General features: G+C 36.6%; 1 protein-coding gene and 1 long non-coding RNA gene across 4 annotated transcripts in view; one reads left to right on the top strand and one right to left on the bottom strand.

Annotated features, from left to right (window-relative positions):
* Positions 1-2532: 2532 nt before the first annotated feature.
* On the bottom strand, positions 2533-4014 carry LOC106933797 (uncharacterized). The gene is made up of 3 exons (XR_015765281.1): positions 3682-4014; positions 3180-3279; positions 2533-3056 (listed from the first exon to the last, which is right to left on the bottom strand). It is a non-coding gene; the product is annotated as an uncharacterized LOC106933797 (long non-coding RNA).
* Positions 4015-4619: 605 nt separating this feature from the next.
* The window catches only part of wwc1 (WW and C2 domain containing 1), a 43798-nt gene continuing 27829 nt past the window's right edge, over positions 4620-20588 (top strand). Inside the window, exons 1-6 of one of the 3 annotated variants that reach the window (XM_088012345.1) lie at positions 4620-5244; positions 5426-5615; positions 17131-17240; positions 17323-17526; positions 18212-18288; positions 18532-18611. In XM_088012345.1, coding sequence (XP_087868471.1) covers positions 5497-5615; positions 17131-17240; positions 17323-17526; positions 18212-18288; positions 18532-18611 — 590 coding nt within the window. In that variant the 5' untranslated portion in view covers positions 4620-5244; positions 5426-5496. Of the gene's footprint in view, positions 5616-17130; positions 17241-17322; positions 17527-18211; positions 18289-18531; positions 18612-20588 lie in introns of all 3 variants that reach the window. The other 2 variants (XM_088012344.1, XM_015013278.2) reach the window with 2 other exon arrangements.

Raw genomic sequence — 20588 nt, 5'->3', positions numbered from 1 at the left:
ACTGAGGAAGATGAGGAACACCAGAGCCATGAAGATTACCTGAAGACAATTATAAAACCAATCTTGGCTTCCTGAACACCTTTTGAGTGCATAGAAATGAGTTTGCATTTCTGTTCATAATATATTTTATATTGATCTTATCTATTATTACAATTTTCTGAGACACTGAAGCCATAGTCATAAAAATTACAAGAAATAAAGGCTTGAAGTATTTCACTCTGTGTAATAAATCTATACAATGCATGACCTTTACTTTCTGAAATAAATGGGAAAAACAGAGCTTTTTCAGGATGTTCTGTTTACTGTTTAAACTTTACCTTTAATAACATAAAGTTACCTAATTTTTAAAGTGAAATCAGTAATTACTTTATAACAAATTTATATCAGTAATGATTTCTTGGTTAATGTCAAGTTGTCATAACAAAGATATTTTGAATAATGTCAACTTTGTATTAAAAGTGTCATAATTTACCGAATGACACTTTATGACAACAGTCATAAATATTCATGAAGGCTTATTCATGTTCATGACAGGTGTTATGTCATGTTTATGACGGTGTCATGACAGTCTTATTCAACCCCCTTCAAATAAAGTGTTACCAATTTTTTTTCAATATGATATATTGAAAAAATATATCATGTTGAAGTTATGTGACGACTTTATTCTCCAAATACATTTTTTCATATTATTAAAACTTGTATTATTTTGGCTTTGTTCTCGTACGACTATGTGAGAATAAAGATGTAGATATTTTTAGATGTGTCTAAAGGATGTAGGTAGATTCATAACATATCTACCTTTAATATTTTATTAATAACTTGAATTAAAGTATTCAATTATGAACAAATCTCTAATTGGATGAAGGAATCTACCACATACATATATCCTACAGAAGTACAAGAACAAATATCCTACAGAACTTGAAGGCCTCATAACCACCACGATATCAGTGAAAGGATGTGAATGTTTACCAATTTGACTTGAAGTGCCGTCTTAAATTAAATAGAATATCAGTTTCGATTTAAAACTGAGGTTGGACTAATTAAAGTTTTTCCACCTGCATGGGGTAAACCCTGAGTTAGAGCGCCTTCTAAAGGCAGTTTAGTGCTTCACAGGAAACTGGACTCATCAGTCTTTAAAAGCTTTAATTTTATAGACTGACAAATTTAAAAGAAATACATGTAAAGAAATTTATTTTTCATATTTTATTCAGTAAGACTACAAGAGTATCAATAAAATCTAATGTTTTAAGTGTCTGACCTGAAAGACTCATGTTAAACAGTTGAATCTAATTGGTTTTAAATATCATATCTGAATTAGTATTGTTCAGGGTAAATCGTTTGTGCTTTTATAAGACTTAAAAATGAGGCAAAAGAAGAAAAGAGCTGATTTTAATTAGAGTTTCTTATATAATTTTTTATGTGGAGAAAATCCTCAGAAATGTGGGGTTTAAATACCGCGATACTATATTTTCTCAGCAGTGGGCGCTGCTCGCCTGATGCAGAAGTGACGGTCAGTGGCTGAAGTTAAAAAACAAAACTTTCTCCCAAGAGTGACCAGTTCTGATGAGGGTATGGAAAATAATCAACGGAAGATGGACAATACCTAAAAGTATTTTTCAAAAAAGGGATAAAATCCAAGAATTAAGGTCAAGGTATCTTTTTTTTGTTATATTGTCATATTTCATTATTCTTTCATTATATTTTTCTCTTTTCTGATGTTTTATTCATTTATTTTTGCATGCTTTTGGCTGTGGTTCCCTTGTTTTTATTATTATTATTATTACCATTTTACAATCTTTCTGCAGCATGAGTTAAGAATAACTGAAGCATCTTCTGAAGCAAATGTGTAAAAGACATTTTAAGGAAATTTTCAAAATTATTTATTTAGCAACTGTTCAGAATCATACATAAAATTAATAAAAAAAACCCAGAATGATGACAATAAAATCTGTAAAATGTTTCATATGCATTTGTGTGCTTTGAAGTCATTGTGTGTTTAAATACACGTGTTTGTAAGTTTTGTGTAAATCTATAATCACAGTACACAAGTAAAAATTAACAAATTTTAAAGAATATTTTTAAAATGACTTAAATTTATACACTCCAGTACCTTATCTTTATTCCTACAGCAAAATAATTGCTGTTGTATAATGTCTGTGTAAATATTTCACACATTAGTTTTTAAAGACTTTAAATATATACACAGCAAATCCAGGAGGCCCAGATTAACACTGTCAGATTTGATTTCAACACTTTTAAAGTGTCTATATGGGTCCACACCAGAAAGTGTTAATTTAACTCTTTTTGGAGAGTTAGTACCTTAACTCTTATAAAGTGTCAAATATCAAATCTGCTGGAGTTAATCATTTAACACTAACACTAATTCAGTGTTAGATCTTAATATTAACTCTCACAGAGTACTTCTTTAACTTCTTAAGAGTTATTTGTAATTAATATTAAATAGGTACTTTATTGTGTTGAACTTTTAAAAATTCTTTGGAAAATAAACATTTAATAAAGAGGCAATGATTTTCTCAAATGCATTTATTTCAAAACGTGCACCATAATTACAAAACATATTACAACATGGAATAATGTGCATGTTTCACATGTCGCTTTCCTTCACATATTGCTTTTTAAAAGGTCTAACATATCAGCTGGGCAATACAAAATGCAGTATGCTTAATACATTTTTCTTCAATACAATATGCATGAAATTGTTCAAAGTACAAGGTGGAGAAAGTCAAGCCTGTATCAATGCATGCAGTTCATGTAATATGATAGAGCACATTTTCTTTTAACAGGTAGATTGCCAGATATGTACAGTACATAACAGACCAACCTGATATTCAGATCCATCATTTCTTATCCAGTTTCTGTTTCTGTTGATAAGAGACAGATCCTCTCTGCACTCCACCAGAGAGATGTCCACTCACTAACAGGTTGTCTTCAGGTTGTTGGGCTGTTCGTGAAGTTTGGCCGGAGACACCAACATGCTCCTCTACTGCATCGGACCGTCTTCAGTCTCTGAGTACTACAGCCAGTGTCGGTCTCTGGATCATAACAAACAAAAACCATAACAATGAGAAATGGAGCGAAGGAATACATTTTTACTACAACTCTAACAACAAGCCTCCATTACAGAAATATGGAGTTTCAGAAATATTAACACTTACATAATCATTTCTGGAGCTTGAATCTTCGAAGAATCCATGGAGGGATCGGGAGGGAGAGGTTAGGCTGACGACTGGAGATTCATCCGCAACCAGACTGGTTCTAATATATACAAAAAGGCAATAAAAGGATTAAAAGATGCTGCAAAGCATATATAAGAAGACACAACAGCGGGAATAATGCTCTCAACGTGAAAAAGTCTTTTACATTTTTCAAAGGAAAAAAATCGATCAGAAAGGTTGATAAATCTGACCAATATGCATGTAAACGTTCAATATAATGAAAAACATACTCCAGATTATTACAGATCTGTTCAATTTAGCCAATAATTTGATTAAATGTTAACCGGCTCGATATTTTTCCAACATTTATACTCCGCTAACATTCGGCATGCTAAGCTAAATATGCTAACACCGAGCCGTGTGGCGAACGTGACGTCTTTCATACAGGTTGAGCTCAACTCAAAATAATAGTTATAAACCATCTCAGAAAAAAATGACTTACCAAGCGCAGTTAATAACTCAGACATGTGGAGAGTAAATAGTCCTGAAATGACTTGGCTTCTGTCGCTTCGCTTCGGTGGGAACCTGTGATTCTGGGGCGGAGGCAGTGAATGAACTCCTTCAGTGTTGGAGCCGCTGGTGGAGTTCAGAGTTCAGAAGTCAAGAGTTATTGATTCCATTTTAACACCTCTAGATTTGATACGGAAACACTTTGTTTTAACACTGGACTTTAACTACTAATAATATACACCCCAGACTTACATAAACAGAAAGTGACTCTATTAGAGTAAAATTAACTCTACTTTTGCACAAAGTCTAACACCAAAACATTTAACACTTTTGAATTTGCTGTGTAGTTATACAACTTGAAATCAACAAAACATATTTTTTGAAAATATGTTTTGAATACATATTAAAATATAGATATAGTATAATAAATTATAACAAAATTTTTTTAGCAAATTGAAAAAATTGCTGAAATTAAAGAGATAATTAAACAACATATAGGCATCTGTTCCATCAAAAATAGCTTAATTTAAATAACTTGAATATATTATAATTTACTTATTATTTTAGTAACAATAAAAAATGGGACTTTAAAAATTAAAACAAGTAACAATGACGCCCCTGTTTGATTTTTAAAGCAGATAAATCGAAATAACAAATACATTAATCGAAAACAACAAAATAAAAGTAAAATTTTAAATGTACATTTTTCTCATTGAACAAAATTCTACTCTTTTGTCATCACTTTTTAAAAACATTTTTTAATACTTTGTGTTGCTGATTTAAAAATAATTTAATGTTTCAAGATTAAATTTATAAACATAATCTTTCATGAGTTAACGGATTGCCCAGAGGAGCATTTTAACAGGATGTTTTATTTTTAAGGGCTGGATTAATCAACAGGTGTTTTATTTTTAAACCGGAAGCATTTGGTAGTGAACGCAGCCAGCTTTATGGCGGTGCACCGAAGTGATCGGGACTAAGGGAAAGACTTTACCGCCGCAGCTCCTATCCGTTTCCCCCCACTTCGAACGGAGACTTTAACTGGACAAGCGGGAAGTTTGCGCCGGATTTACGGGATTTAAGCCGCCGTGGAGATTCTCGGTACTTCTTTGTGACACGCTCGGGGCGGCTCGGAGTATCTGTCCCCACCACCCCTCCTCCTCCGCTGGCTGGCTGCTAGCCTCGGTTACCGCTGATCAACATGGTGGCCTGCTGGTGAGGAGAACCCCGGAGCTCCGTGAGGGGGAATTTTCAGTAACTCCATCCGCAGCCCGAACCGTTTGCGGCGGCAGACACCAAGGCTCCCGAGACATTACCTTCCCGGTGGTGGTTTTATCCGGGTGTTTGTTTGGTTTCTGTGGCCCAAACGGCGGTTTTGTGGTCGTTAAAAGAGCGTGTTCTGTGGACCGTGGGTAATTGGAGTTAACCTGAAAAAAGTTCCCACCAGACCGCCTGAAAGTTTCCCGACAAGTTTGAAACCACATCGGAAAACCGTGAAGGATTAATTTAAGCATTTTTATTTTTATTTTCTTTAATGACGGATGCTGATGATTTGGTGAGCAAGTGCAGTCTCCTGGACCACGTCCATCCTCTGAAATCCTTCTCATTTTTAAGATTCTTTTTCTGTGTATTATTATTCTGGATTATGGCATAACCCGAACCGCAGCAGGCCTGCTGATTTGGAAGTAAAGATCTGTTTTTTTTTGTTTTTTTTTTGATGGTGGTGGTGATGACAGAGAAAAGCGATGGTGTCCCTTCCTTATGATTCTGCCTAGAGAAGAGTTCATTACATGGAGACTCGCCTGACATGCCGAGGAAGGAGTTGCCACTACCACACGGTTGGGAGGAAGCCAAAGACTTTGATGGGAAAATTTACTACATCAACCACATTGAACAGTCCACCAGCTGGATCGACCCTAGAGACAGGTAGGACATGTGTTTCTGACCTTTTACTTCTGACAGGTGGCCCTCAGGCCCTGATAAGGCCACAGAAAACGACCAAATTCTGTCAATCCCAAACCTTTTTTTTCCTATAATGCTCTCCTAATCTCCCGAATCCGTCCTGTTCAGCAGTTCTCCAGACTTTATGGAGAGATTTTAAGTTTGTCACCAATTTCCGGTTCAGTTTTCTATTAATCATGTTGCAACCACAAATTCCAGTATATTTAATTGAAATTTTATGTGATTGTGATATAATATGATTATATGGTCTAATCAAAGTTCTGTGGCTCTCCAGCCAGTCTGAACACAAAGAACAACTTTCTTTTGACTTGTTGCATAAAATGCTAACATATGACGGTGAATAATGTATTGAAACATGACAATATGTGAAGAAAGGTCAAAGATTCTGAATATTTGTACCAGCAACCTGAGACACATAGTCAATTTATTCCAGTTTTTTTTTTACGGAATTGATGAACTTGTGTATTTTAAAATTGACGTGAAATTATAATAACTTTTAATACAATTGAGGCAGAGATGGTGTGAATGAAGTATTAAAAAGTTGTACATTTACTGAAACTGCAAAAATAGGGCTAGAAATTATAGAAAAAGGTCACAGCAAATACTGATGTGGAGACGCAAAGTGGCAAAAAAAAAAAAAGAATACAAACAGTTTCTAACCAAAATAGTTAAAGTTGACACTTTATGAGCTGGATGTTTTTTTTTTATAACTTCCATATGACGCTAAGAAATTCAAGGTTTCAATTACACTTCAAGAATTACAATATTTTTCAAGGACAAATGGAATTTTTTTTTCTTCCCACAAATTTTAAACAAGAAGGTGAATGTGTGTGTGTGTATATATATATATATATATATATATATATATATATATATATATATATATATATATATATATATATATATATAAAACCTATAAGACCTACATTATTCTTAAAGAACCTGATTCACACTTTGAATTAAAATTAAAACCAGTTGGTAGAAAATTACATTTCTCTTTTGTGTTTTCTTGCCTCCATTTCCCTGCTTCTGCAACATATTTTCTCATTGGGTCTGGATACCAAGACATTCAGTTTGGTACGAGTTTAAATTGAAAATATTACAAAAAAAATTTAGATATCAGGCAACAAAAGTCTGTCAAGAACTTATTTTATAGTTTTTTTTTTATTAATTTGACGTTGACTTTTGTCCTTCAATTCCTGCAGTTTGAGCTTTAACAGAGATGTTTGACATTTACTTTTCTTGCTAAAGTGTCATTTGTTTCTCCCTGAACTCGACCCAGTTGTTTTTTATCGAGTCACATTTCTGCGCTCCACATTTCATTGAAGAGTGCATACTCAAAGAACTGAATGCTGACAGGGACGCCTTCTGTCTGAATCAGGATGCAAACATAATGTAACTGGGACAAAGTAATCAGAGGAGTGACTGTAAAATCAGAGGCTGTTTGGACATGCTAAATAAAAACAGTTTGTGCTGGAGAAGAACTAATATTTCTTGGTGTTATTGAAATACAGACAATTGTTTTGGTCAGATCAGACTGAATGTAAAAGAAATGATCAAGTCTTAAAGGGAAACTTAGCAATACAACAGTTGAAAGCTGCTTCTAAAATTAAATATTAGATTTATGAAAGTTTAATTGCACCTCCTTCCACAGTTATTGGTACTAGGGATTTATTTGTGTTGTATGATATATTGACATAAAAATCGGTATTATTAGACATAGGGCTGAAACGATTCCTCGAATGATTCGAGTACCTCATTACTAAAATTCCTCGAGGAAAATTTACCTGCCTCGAAGCTTTGTTAATTTATGTTTTATTAGTTAGCGCACCGTGTTCCGGCCGGGACTTCATTTGCGTTGCGCGGAGCTCTCACTTCCGCCTCTGAGTTGTTGACAAAAGCTAAGTCTCAGCGGCATAAAGTCCAGTCTTCAAGATTGGCCCGTGGGGATTTTATTGATTGATGATAATGCCCGACTTTTTATCGTTTTTGGGGAACCAATAAGCATCCTTAAAATGACTGGGGGAATGCCTGGAGTACGGCAGCATTTCTCCTCCGGGGCTGCTGGTTGAAAGCGAACGGCGGGAAGAGCGCTGAGGTGAGCGGATAGCCTGAACAGGGCGGGCGGCTGAGTAGCTGATGCTTACCGTGTAAATGTAGCTTTACCAACGAACCGCACAATAAATTTCATATCCCGGTCAGAAGAAACGGGTGGCGGAGCGCATCGTACATGGCTGGTAGATGAGTTTCTGAGTGTGACCAGTGAAGGTGTCGTAAATATCCCGTATTGCTTCCCCCCGTGTTCGTCCCCCGGTCTAACGGTTCGTCAGTCCGCTGGTCTATTTCCTCCCCTCCACCCCATCTTATGTTCGTTCATTCGCCCTCTCCTCCCACTCCAGGCGACATTTCCCGTATTTTCAAACCCAAAGCGTGACAGGTTAGGTGGCAAGGTGAGTTTAATTAATCTATTAAACTCACTGAAGATGAACACATAAACTAAAAGCTGGATTGTAGACATTTTTTATAAGCATATTTGTGAGCCTGCCTCTTTGTTATTAAATTCAATATAATTTCAGATTTTTCTATAACTTTTCTTCTGGTTAACTTAGAAAGTGAGCTATTATTGTTACAGGTTAGTTTTCTAAACTACAAAAAAGCAACTGTTAGGGATGCTCAAATATGAAAAATTGGACTGATATTGATATCTGATAGTAACACCGGTATTATGCCAGATTTACCAATATTTCATTTTAGATTTTTTTTTTATCCGATTACTCGATAAATCGTAAGAATAATCGATGGATTACTTGATTACTAAAATATTCGTTTACACAGCCCTAATTAGACAGTGATTGTTATCTTTCTTAACATATCATTATTTGCCTAATAAGAAAAACTAGGTGATATAAAAAGACTTGTTTATTTCCATTTTGTTGCTCTAATTTTGGTGTTGAAACTGTTTTTCAACACCACAATACTGGTAAATATCAGTTTTGCATTATTAATAACTGATATTGGGATAGTCCCAAACTTTCCTATCGGTGCATCCATATTCAGAATCTCTGGTAAAAATACATGAAAGAATAATTGGAGTAAAACATGCTACTGGATCTTTTCTTTATCGACTGGATAAAATAAATCTCATTATGAAATGATAGTTTTTAACAAAAATCACATGTGCCATATTTATTAGCATTCCTAATGTGACTGAGGTATTTTCACAATTTGCATGCTAATTCTGAGTTGATCAAAATGTCTACAACCTTTGAATTAGTAATCCTATAAATACGAGGCAGTAGAGACCCATAATTAATTGACACTTAAAAAAATGGGAAAGACGGGAAACATCCTGTTTAAGTAAGGCAGATGTGTGTTGATTTTTGTAAGTCGGGAAATGGCTACAAGAAAATATCTGCATGGTAAGAGAGTAGCACTGCAGCTTAGGGTCTCTAGGAAAATGTTCTACCATCACAAATAGTCTTGGAGTTATGCTAAACATTACTGCAAGTTTAAATGGAGCCGTGTGTTATGGCACAGGAGCGTCACTTTTTGAACACATTAGGTGTTTTGTGCTGGATCCAGAGTCAGAGATTGTGTCAAAAACTGAGGATTGCCTTTATGGGCGGGACTTTGTCTTGCTTTCTAGATAGTTAACAGAAAGTCACATTATGTTGGTTTTGGTGTAACATAACATTTTATTTGTTGTTTTGCTAGTCATATTACAGATGTGTCAAATTTGGCGAAATCTCATCAGATGTTGTGAATGAGTTTTATTAGAGCTGGAGGCTGAACAACAGAGATCTTTGTCCTTCCTGTTGAGGTTGAGACACATTTTTTTCCTACTGGTTTTGCTTTAACCACAATTTCTCCACCCCCCCCCCAACTTGACCGGTTACTTAAGACCCCTCAGACTTTGACACCGAATCCCTTGGCTTATGTCTGGAATTTTGAAGAACTCTAAGCTGATTTCTGCCTTCATCATGTAATGATTTATTTAAAGATGAGACTTTATCCCTCTGTCACTGCAGGTGTTTCGCCTTGTTGGCTTTTAAGTCTGCTGTGGAGAGTCGTCTCTGCAATAGTCATGATTCCATCTTCCTTTACAGAGAAATGGTTTTAGCTTGTTCTGGGTTTGTTTAGTTTGTGTGAGCATTTTAGTATCTATGTTTTGTTGTTGACTTGGGAAGAAGTCCTAATATCCAGAGAGAAAAAATTTAATGGCGTTTATGTTTTTAGTGGTTGTAGGATTTCTCTTTTGTGTTTGGGAAAAGACTTCGAGCAATTTTTCCATCTAGCACAAGACGCATGCTTTAGCTTTGGTTGTATTTACCTGGAATGCCCTGCACTACAGTCTGCTTCCTACTTTTGGAGCAGTGACCGGTCCGTCTCGCATTCACATATGCATTCAAACCACACCAGAGTTCACTCAATTGATCCGAGGCCTAGGCTTCACCTAGAGTTCACTTTTTTGGTTTGCGTCAGAGTTTGATTGCACATTCACTCCTTCACAAACAAACCAGACTTTCAAGACAAATAAACTAAAGTTTGATTAAAGCGGACTAAACAGGGCTGGTGTGAATGCACCATTAGTCCTTCAGTGATTGTTTGTAGCAAGGTCTTCCATCAGTCTGTTTTGGAGAGCACACTTTCTTCTTCCATTATCACATCAGACCTAAAAATGCTCAACAATCTGAAAAGAAGTCCTGTTCTGGTTCTGTTCTGGGGATGACTGGTACCTCTGGAGAGGAGGATTCTTCATAAACCGAAACACAGTGTCATTTAAAACAGAGTTTCTTAAGTTAGAGAATTCTTCACAGCCACTGTAATACAGATGTCTACAGGAGTTCTGTGAATAACTTCTCGAACCTTTGACAATATGAGTTACAACAATACTTATTTTCCTCGTGAGGTTACAAAGTTCCCCTCTGCGTATTATAAGCCTGGTGGGCCACAAGGCTTTACTTTCTCCCCTGGCATGCTGTGCATTGATTGTTTTTTTTTTTTAATTAATTTTTTTTTATGTTTGGCTTATTAAAGCCTTCATAGTTGGTGTTTATGTATTGCTAATATGTTTTCCAATACCACATTATTACCTAGAGACATTTTAAAATTTTCTGTCAACTTTAAACATTTTTTAACTTTAAAAATGTTGAACTGAATTGAATTTCAACTAATGCTGCACAATACGCTAGTCAAATTTTTAAGATTTTTATTTATATAAGTTTTAGAAGCAGGTAAACTGAGCAACTGTTATGTGATGCCAGAGCTTCTGTTGCTTGTTTGTCATTTTGAACCATCACTCTCTGTCTGTCTATGTTTAGTTTCAGTCTAAAAGCGACATCGGGTCGGATTCAGGTTTTTCCTTATTCAGCTCCACGTTTCCAGCTCAGACACGGTGGAGGGTAAAAACCTCCAGCAGAGAAACAAACATGCATTCCTTAAACACACAACGCCAAGGAGTGAGCAGTGTGCGGCCTCGCCGACCAGAAAGCTCGATTCATGTGAAATCCCTTTCACTGCCTGCCAAGGTGCACGGGGTCAAAGTGCAGCATGAGGCCCTGCAAACTGTTAGCTGCTGCTGCGGCGGGCTGATTTATTATTTTTGCTGATTTATTCTTTACTCTAATTTATTAATTGATTATTAATTTCTGATTGATCCTATTTGCATATGTACTCTGCAGCTGTCTGGGTTGCAGACGCCCACATCAGATTTATCTTGTCCTGCACTGAGTGCTTTAACAAAGCACTGCTACAGCGGCTCAGATGCATGTTGTGAAAACACTTACTCGACGGATGAAAGCAGATTATAGAAAATATTACCATGTTTGAAGCTGTTGCATTTCAAAAACAATAAGGGTTATTTTCTTGGCTGAAGATTCTGTGTTTATTCCTGTTTGGTGTAAACATAGGATGCAGGTTAAATCTGCAGCGCTCAAAAGGAACAATCAAAGCAAGAACTGCAACGAGGTGAAAATCACAGCTTAGAATGTGAAAATGTTTTCAACATTAAATGTCTGCACCTTACAGAAGATTTCCTCAACAATGTACAGATGTGTTATTGAGGAGATTATGAGAAATAAAACATGCAACTGGAACACCAATGAGGTGGAGATAAAGGAAATCACAATGTCGCTCAGCTCAACAATGCCTGAGCGATAAATTGATTTTCTTGATTGATTGAATTCTCTTTCTTCAGATTACATTTTTGAAACATCTGTACTTTTTTTTTTTTTACCAATGCACTCCTTTGGTTTCTATAATTTAATGGGATGTCAGCAAGCCCAGAGCTTGTGGTAAAATTCTAATAAGTCTGCTAATTTGACTATATTCTTGTAATTAAACAAAAATTCTTGTAGTGTGGCCCAAACACTTTGTCATACAACTCACATGATGACTGAAATAAAAGCCATTTCATTCATAACTTCTTTTTTAGAAAAAAGCAAAGAAAAAAATGGATCTGGTACAAAAAATTTCTGGTATTTTATTTTTTATCCAGATCGTCCAGCTTTGCCTTCAGGTATTTCCCACTCTGACATTACGATATCAGTAATAATCTGTGGTCCAGACTAGTGATCCAGAGTTTTCTGTAAGATCATGACTTAGTTTTTCATAAGGCTTTAATGTGATATTTTGAGTCATAGTTTTGCTGCCTTGGAATGAAGAGGAAGCAACATCAGCTGAGATTGCTGGAATATTTTCCTCTGGTATACTTACCTGTGCTTACTGGAAAAATGCAACATGTTGGACCAGTTTTTCGTTCACTTGTGGAGGGAGAGTATAACCCCCGCCGTTGTTTGGAAATGTTAGGAATCCCCTGTCTCTGTTTGCTCTGGTTTCTACCTCAGCCGCCCGCTGAACTTTCCATATTTCTGAAGAGAATGAAAATATGAAGAGTTGAGAAGATGGAGCCAGCTGAATGACGGGATGGTTTGAATTCCCTGTGGCAGTCAGCTAAAAACCCTCCCATCACTGTCCGCTCTCAGGAATGAAGACGGACCGCCTGCCTTTTGTCCCAGACATGGCTTTGAAAAGAGGAACATACTGCAAATATCTGATGGCCTTCATTTTAATACCTGCAGCTCTCTAAATTGAGAGAGCTTTTCTCACTTTTTTTTATTATTCTTCCCATCAAATGTTTACCCTCTGAAAACAAATCCACTTTTCATTAATGATTAAAACCCTTTCTGCAGCTCACTCTGCATACTGAGAACTCCGCTGAACATTACAGAGACAAATTAAACCTGGTTATAAATTCCTGTGAGTGCAGCATCATGTGCTGCAGGGCTGTCGTCAGGCGACAGGAATGCCGTCGGTCAGATAAGACTCAGCAGAAAGGCTGTGGCAGGTCGTTGCTTTCACCATCCCAATGCCAGTTATTCATGCTGGATTGTCCTGTGAGTGTGTGTTTGTGTGAATGTTTTACAGTTGGACCTTGAGCTGCTGTGAAATGCGGTTTGAAGCAACTGTGACTCTGAGGTATTTGGGCTGAGTCACCACTCAGCTATCCGGCTCACCTCCCTGGGTGTTTTTACTGGAGCGGTTTGCATCGTGGAGCCGAGCCGAGGAACACCTGGGAGGCGGAGGTTTATTTATAGAAAGAAATAAAACCCCTCCAGGTTTCCTGCAAGCTGATTTTTTTATTTTTTTTTTATTTTTGCTGACAAAATGTCACAGAAGTTGTTAGTTTATCAACTTTTCCTCTTGGTATTCAATGTCCACAAATGCTAAAGAATGCTAAAACCAGTTTAGCTTCAGAAAAACAGCCAGTTTGAAGCAAAAAAGCTGAAAATAAGAGATGAAATCCTCTGAGCAGTTTAAGGAGTGTTCTTTGCAAATTAACTCATCTTAGTATTTTTTTTATTTTGCACACTTTAATGTATTTCATTGAGATTTTTACATGGTTGACCAGAAAAAGTGACCAGAAAGTATAAATGACTGGGAAAATTTATCACAAATTACAATCTGAAAAGTATGGTATGCATTGGAGTCATTTCATCTTTACCAGCTTTGCACAGCTGATCCTGAACTTCCTTACTATTCTTTAGAATTTGTCAACAGATTCTTGACTGGATTTAAGTCTGGATTTTGTCTAGGCCATTCTAGCACATGGATATGCGTGCATCCACCATTCCATTGTAGCTCCTCTCCAGTCTCTAAAAGTGTTTCTATCAACATCATCCTCTGTCATCTCTGATCAGCTGCCTTGTCTCTTTTGTTGAAAAGCTTGGCCAACAGCATGATGCTGCCACCACCATGTTTTGTGTTCCATAACTTTTTCTTTGTCCTTTGTTTGTTCCGTGTTTTAACTGTTGAAAAATCAGTGGTAAATTCATATTGAATTTTTGTTTTTCTACTTTAAAATGAACCAGAAAGGACTGAAAACTCTGGAAAATCAGGAAGTGTTTCATATATACTGCTAATTTCTCTGTATTGCAACATCACTTTACGCAATATGCGTATTGCAAAACACTGCCTGGACTACAATAAGTGTGAAGTCATTATTATATGATATTTATGGATGGTATAATACATTCAGGATTTCTAGGTTGTAATATTTAATTAATGCAGCATGAATAGTTCTAGTAGGTAAAGGGCTGGTATGGTGGTAATTTTGTCAAGAAGCTATAACTACGTTCATAAAATAGTATTTTTTTTCAAAAGGTGAGTGTTTTGAAAAAGTCTTGGTTTAGAGGAACTCATTGTTTCGGCATCTTTGCAGTTCTCTGTAAGCTCCTCCCAGATTAGAGCAGCATAGACACTGAATGGTGCTTCCCCATGTCTGGTTCTGGGGACGCTTAGTGGCAATAATGAAAAGGAAGAAACACAACCATTTAAAAGGCTGTCGTTTGTTTGACTTTTATAGATTCAGATAGAATGTATATAACAAAAGTAAAAAATCACAGCAAATTAATCCAGGATTAGAAAAGTGCATTTTATAATTGTTTTACAATGTTCTTGGACTACCGTGACAAACTAACAACTCAATAACCGGGAAGAAGAGAGATTTCACAGAAACATGTCCTGGATGAGTCCAAGCTCTGCTAATCTGACTGAACCAGTAGTCTGACAGTCTGAGCTACTTTACCAACATGAACCTGTCAAATGTCAGTATCTTGATGAGCAAATCTGGAAGAAATTAACCCCAAACAACTGACATAGAGGGTTAAATCTTTAATAGTTTATATATTATACAATAATGCACTATTTACTACCACTGTGTCACATAAAGCAATGATTAATCGAATTAATTGTGATGAATTATTGAAATAGTTGTCAATGAATTTAGTAATCATTAACTGGCCTATACAGACTCAAAAAGAGGCAATTTCCTGAAAACACCCAACATTATCAGAGCAGTATTTAAACCAGAACTGTACAAAATATTATGCATTTAGCTTTTAATATAAAAAGAACTTGTTTTCCCCAAAACTCATCAACTGGCCTGGTTTTAGCTTCACTTTGTTCAAATTCACTAAAGGAATGTTTTATGTTATTGTATTTTAGTCAATAAAAAAATTATTGTATTTAAATTATTTGCTTAATTGCATCTTTTAATGCATTTATAATATATAAAAACGGCTTGAGTGGATAAATGACAAAATCTACAGAATGTGTCTATTTTTAAAAATCAAATTAATTGATTAATCGTCAGAATAATCAATTACTAAAAGTATTGTTGGCTCCAGCCCTATTATTAATATCCAGTGGTGATTTGAGTTTTAACATGAAGCTGTTGCTTTTCATCTCCATCAGTTCTGGTGAATTTCAGCACCGTAGTGCAGTAGTATCAGGGGTTGCCATGGAAACCTCCAGGCGATCCGTCAGCATCACTTGTGGAATTCCAGGGGCCAGTTTCCTCCTATTGTGCCCCTTTAGATGGGTCCCCCCACTTTTGCCTCATCCCCTTTTTCTCCTTCCACCTCCCCCCTCAGAGGTGAATGGAGGACTCAGAGGAACAACAGACGTTCGGACCCCCTGCCCCCTGAATCCTCTCTTCACAGACACAGTTAGCCTGAGACACGTGTTTCATTTGACTCAGACTTTTAGAACAACACCACCGCTGCTTCTTCTGTTTTTATATGTCGCAGATTTCTGTTAATTAACCAGAAAAAATCTAAACACTTGAGTATAGAAGGGTAATTTGTTGATTTTTTTTTTTTTGGATGAATGTATTGTGTCAACATCATCCAGGAGCTGCTTGGTTTAAGATTCATCCTCAATTGATACCAGATCTGAACAATTTATGATGGTTTGGGTAATAAAAGAGACGTAAAGCAAGGAGGGAATGTGTCTGAGGCTTTGTACACATGTAGCAAAGTCTTTATAAAAATAAAGTAGAAAAGATTTTATTCACATGAACCCACACAAATATACCTGAGCATTGTTTTAAACATGCTAAAACTTATGTCAGCCTGCCACCAATCATTATTTTGTTAATTTGTGTTGACAGATAGATTGGTTGCACTACTTTTAAAAAGCATATTAGAACCAGGTTGCAGCTAATGATTGTTTTGGTTATTGATTTTATTTTAAGGTTTTATTGGCTCTAGTGGACTTTGATAGTTAATTGACAGGAAAGTTGGTAATGAGAGATTGGGAAAGACATGTAGCAAAGGTCGCCAGGCCGGGAATCGAACCTGCGATGGCTGGTTGAGGACTAAGGCCTCAATATATGGGTTGTGCTTAACCCTTGCGCCACCACAGCACACCCATTATTGATTATTTTTGATGATTAATCGATTAATAGGATAAAAAAAAAACACATTCTGCAGATTTTTCACCTCAGTCATTGTACGCAATATTAGAAATACATTAAAAATGTAAATAAGAACATAAATCATTTAATTTTTGTAATCAGACTATAAAATTTTTTTTTACTTAAAATGCCATAACTTAGCATTTCTTTTACAGTACGCTTGACTACTTGTAGCAAAGGACGCATCTGCAGATAAAAAATACTTCCAAGATCAGCATGTGAAGATCTCAACACTTTCTGTTTGACTGAACATCAACACAGTGTAGTGCTGATCTGGTGATTATTTTTTTGGATTAACCAATTAACTGGATTGCAAAAGGTGCTTGATATGAGATTGCTCTTAAAGAATTTGAACTAGTCCAAGCTATGCCACTTGAGGAGTATTGAGTAGAAATATTTCTAGACAAAAAAAGGTAGTTTTTTTTTATCTTGATTAATGCAATTAATCATTGCAGCACTAAAAAGTATACATTTTTTGTACCGTTTTGGCTTAATTACTTCTCCGAGCGTGTTGTATTTTTTGGAAAATGCCCTTTTTAAGAGACTGCATACCCCACTTAATGATTAATTGATTTCTAAATTAATCTGATTAATTGTTACAGGCTTAGATCCATCCCAAACAGTTTGGGATGGATTGGGGAATAAAAGAGACGGAAAACACAGAGAGAATGTTTCCGAGTTTGTCTGTCATGTCATTAAAGTTCTGAATGTGTTTGTTTTCAGGCAGACAAAGCCTCTGACATTCGCTGACTGCATTGGAGATGAGCTGCCGGTGGGCTGGGAGGAAGCTTACGACCCCGTCGTTGGAGCGTACTATGTCGACCACAACACCAGTGAGTCGGCGTTCTGGCACCTTGAACACCTGTTTCACCTGAATCAGACAGGTGTGAACCGTTTTACCTGATTTGCTCTCAGAGCGGACCCAGCTGGAGGACCCACGGGCCCAGTGGCAGCGGGAGCAGGAGGCCATGCTCCGAGACTATCTGGCCGTGGCCCGGGATGCGCTCAGCGCCCAGAAGGAGATCTACCAGGTGAAGGAGCAACGGCTGCAGCTGGCGCAGCAGGAGTACCGGCAGCTCAACGACGCCTGGAGGGACAAGTCCACGTCACAGACGAGCTGTGAGTCAGAGTCCAACATCAGCTTAGCTTCAGGTGTCTCCTGTGAGGTGGACGAGAGGTGGAAGAAGAATCACAGTTTGGTTTTCAGTAGAGCTGAAACAATTAATCGTAATTAATTGTGATTAATCAATTATTGAAGTAAATGTCAGTTGGGGCCCTGCTTATCAGTTTGTGGGCCAGTTGCGCTGTTGAAATTAGCATCAGAACAGCAGTTGATGTTTTTTGAAAATAAGTTAGCCTTAGAATTAACATTTACTTGATCAGAACTTATTGTTCTCTTTTCTTTTAGTTTAACAATAATTTATTTGCTTCCATTTTCTATTTTTTAGACTTGTCCATGTAGGATTTATTTGGCTACTTTTGTATAAAATGTACAAAAGTACATTTTGTCACTTATTTTGTGTTTTTTTTTTTTATTTATTTATAATTTTTTAGCATTTTATAGATTATAGAACAATATATATTTTTAATTATTTTTATTCTTTCCCCTATTTTTACTTCTTATTTTCTTATTTATTATGTCTATTATTCATTTATTTGTATTTATTTATGTAATTTGTACCTTTTCATTTTTTCTTTACTGTTAAATGTTTACTGGTTATTGTAAATAATTCATTCATGCTATTTTTTAGTAACATAAACATAAACGGTACATCTTTTTAACTTGTTTCTTTTCCTCCTGCAGTAAATTCCAGGTCGTCCTCATCCAGCAAATATGACCCAGATATTCTCAAAGCGGAAATCGCCACAGCCAAAAGTCGAGTAAGAGACACTGCATTGTGTTCTTGAATTCACATTTACATTTGGACAGCTGATATGTCTGCATAGATTGATCATCAAATCCTCACGCTGGAGAATCTGGAAATAGATCATTGTTGGTTTGGGAACAGTTTAAACCGGCCACATGAGGAATAAAAGACTTTGATAGAAAGGTTGATGTGAGCAGGGATTGCTGTGACTAAAGTAGAAGGTATTTCCATCTCTGATGGGTTTGTTCTGTGTCAGGTGAACAAGCTGAAGCGGGACTTGGCCTGTATGAAGCAGGAGCTGCAGTACAAAGAGCAAGGCTTCGAGACGCTCATAGAGTAAGTGTTAAGTGTTATTAAGTGTTATTACAGCTCTCAAGGTGGCAGGTGTTTCTGAAGCAAGATATGTAAAACTGGAAAATAATTCAAGTATTTTGCAAGCTTGAATGGTTTTTATAAACAAGTCAAATTTTTCTAAAGTTTTGTGAGGCTAACCCAATTAATCAGATTGCTCGTGAGTAATCAATTATGGAAATAATCGTAAACTAGTTCAGTATTAGATTAATTAACTGGAGTGTACAGACTCAAAAAAGACCATCATACATTTTGAAACAACTGTTCATCAATTCGAACTTACAGATTTTGCATGAATAAGATACTTTTTTTTCTGGGATAGACAAGTCTGTCACAATAAGCAATAAATCAATTATTTGCTTGGTAAATTAAAATGAGCATGATAATTTTCAAAACAAAGAGATCCTCCCCTTCAATATAATTGAAAATCCAGCATTTTGAGAAACGCTGCCAACATTTGACACACAGTATGAAGTAGTTAGCTTGCACTACCTGCCACTTTATGCCTGTTTTCCATGTCAAAGGTAATGTTTTTTTAATGCAATTTAGTTTTCTGAGCCTTCTTAATCCATTTAAAATATTTTTGTTTCAGTTTTTACATTTAAAATGAAATGTTTTACAGTTCCAGTAATAAACATTCTTTAGAGATTAAAGTTTTTTTGATCTTTGAGAGGCCATATTTGCATTAACAAGCCATTATTACTATTATTATACGAGTTGAAAATGGTCTCAAAATGATTGTTTCTGGGAGAATTTATTGTCCAGCAAAATGTGTTACTGTGACAGGCCTAGTGATAAGGCACCAAAACTGACCCAGCCCAGGGGCCCTTAGTCTTCTAGATCCGGCGCTGGCTGTGGAATACTTTCACTACTGTGAAGTTTGCTCTCCGAGTCTTTTTCTCTGCAAGGAAAGACTGTATAAGAAACATCCTTAGTCTAAAAGATGGGATTTATGAATGGGACAGAAGGGACAAAATGGAAAAACTTTCACTTGTTGGAGTTTGAACCGGCACGTGTTGACGGACCTTAAAATAGGTGTGAAAATGTCGACGAGCCAATTCAGGTGAACTGCTTCTTATCTCCTCAGTTATTGCTCCTGGGTTATCTCACATTCCATCCAACCATTAAACATTATAACGCCTCCATAAACACCTGAGCAGAGCCCGAGCTCAGGAATGCGGTTTGGAGAGGAAACACCTCGGCTTTACAGTCTCCGACTGCAGCAGCTCTGAAAGCAGTGGAGCCTTTCCTCTTCCGTTTTTTTTTTTTTTTGGGTGCTGCTCGGACGCTGAATTGAGAAGGAATGCTGCGCTGTTTGCCTTGCCTCCTGCAGCACAGTGAGGGTGTCAGGAGGATTAAAGAGCAGCGGTCGGACAGCATTCCTGCACGGCTTTCCTCTACTGTTGCATCGTCGGACGGCATTTGGTGACCAATCGCCATTTGAAGAAGTGGAACGTCAACAGAGAGTGAGAGACGTGACTTCTGGGAAAAAAAGGGAATAAGATCCCTATATCCCTAGTTCCTTTTACAATTATTCCAATTAAAAGAGAAATTGGAACGTGTTTTTAAAAACTGTAGATATGTGGTCAAAGACAAAAAAATGAGCCATGTAAATGAAAATGCGTTTCGTGCAGTTTTCAATCCACCTTTGAGGACGACTTTAAGGGGATTAGTTTTTACAGACCAGTACCTCCCTCCTTCACTTCCTCATTCTTTCTCTTTTTTTGTTTTCTCCCTTGCTGTGTCTCTCATTCAGCCCAAAACTCCCTCCCCTCGTCCTTCTCGGGAAGAATGTGGAATGGCCGGTTATTCAGATGAATGCATGACTTGTTCATGTTGAGCTTTACGTAGCAGCTGCTGCTCCTGCAGTTTTCTCAGATGATTGTTTACTGCAACATAAACAATAAAACAAATACAAAGCTGAAGCAAAAAAAAAAAAAAAATCACAAGCTATGACCAATA

Source organism: Poecilia mexicana, unplaced genomic scaffold (genome assembly GCF_051168715.1).
Source record: "Poecilia mexicana isolate PSO_F unplaced genomic scaffold, ASM5116871v1 scaffold_14, whole genome shotgun sequence".
Lineage (NCBI taxonomy): Eukaryota > Metazoa > Chordata > Actinopteri > Cyprinodontiformes > Poeciliidae > Poecilia > Poecilia mexicana.
This window is presented reverse-complemented; position numbering and strand designations above follow the sequence as displayed.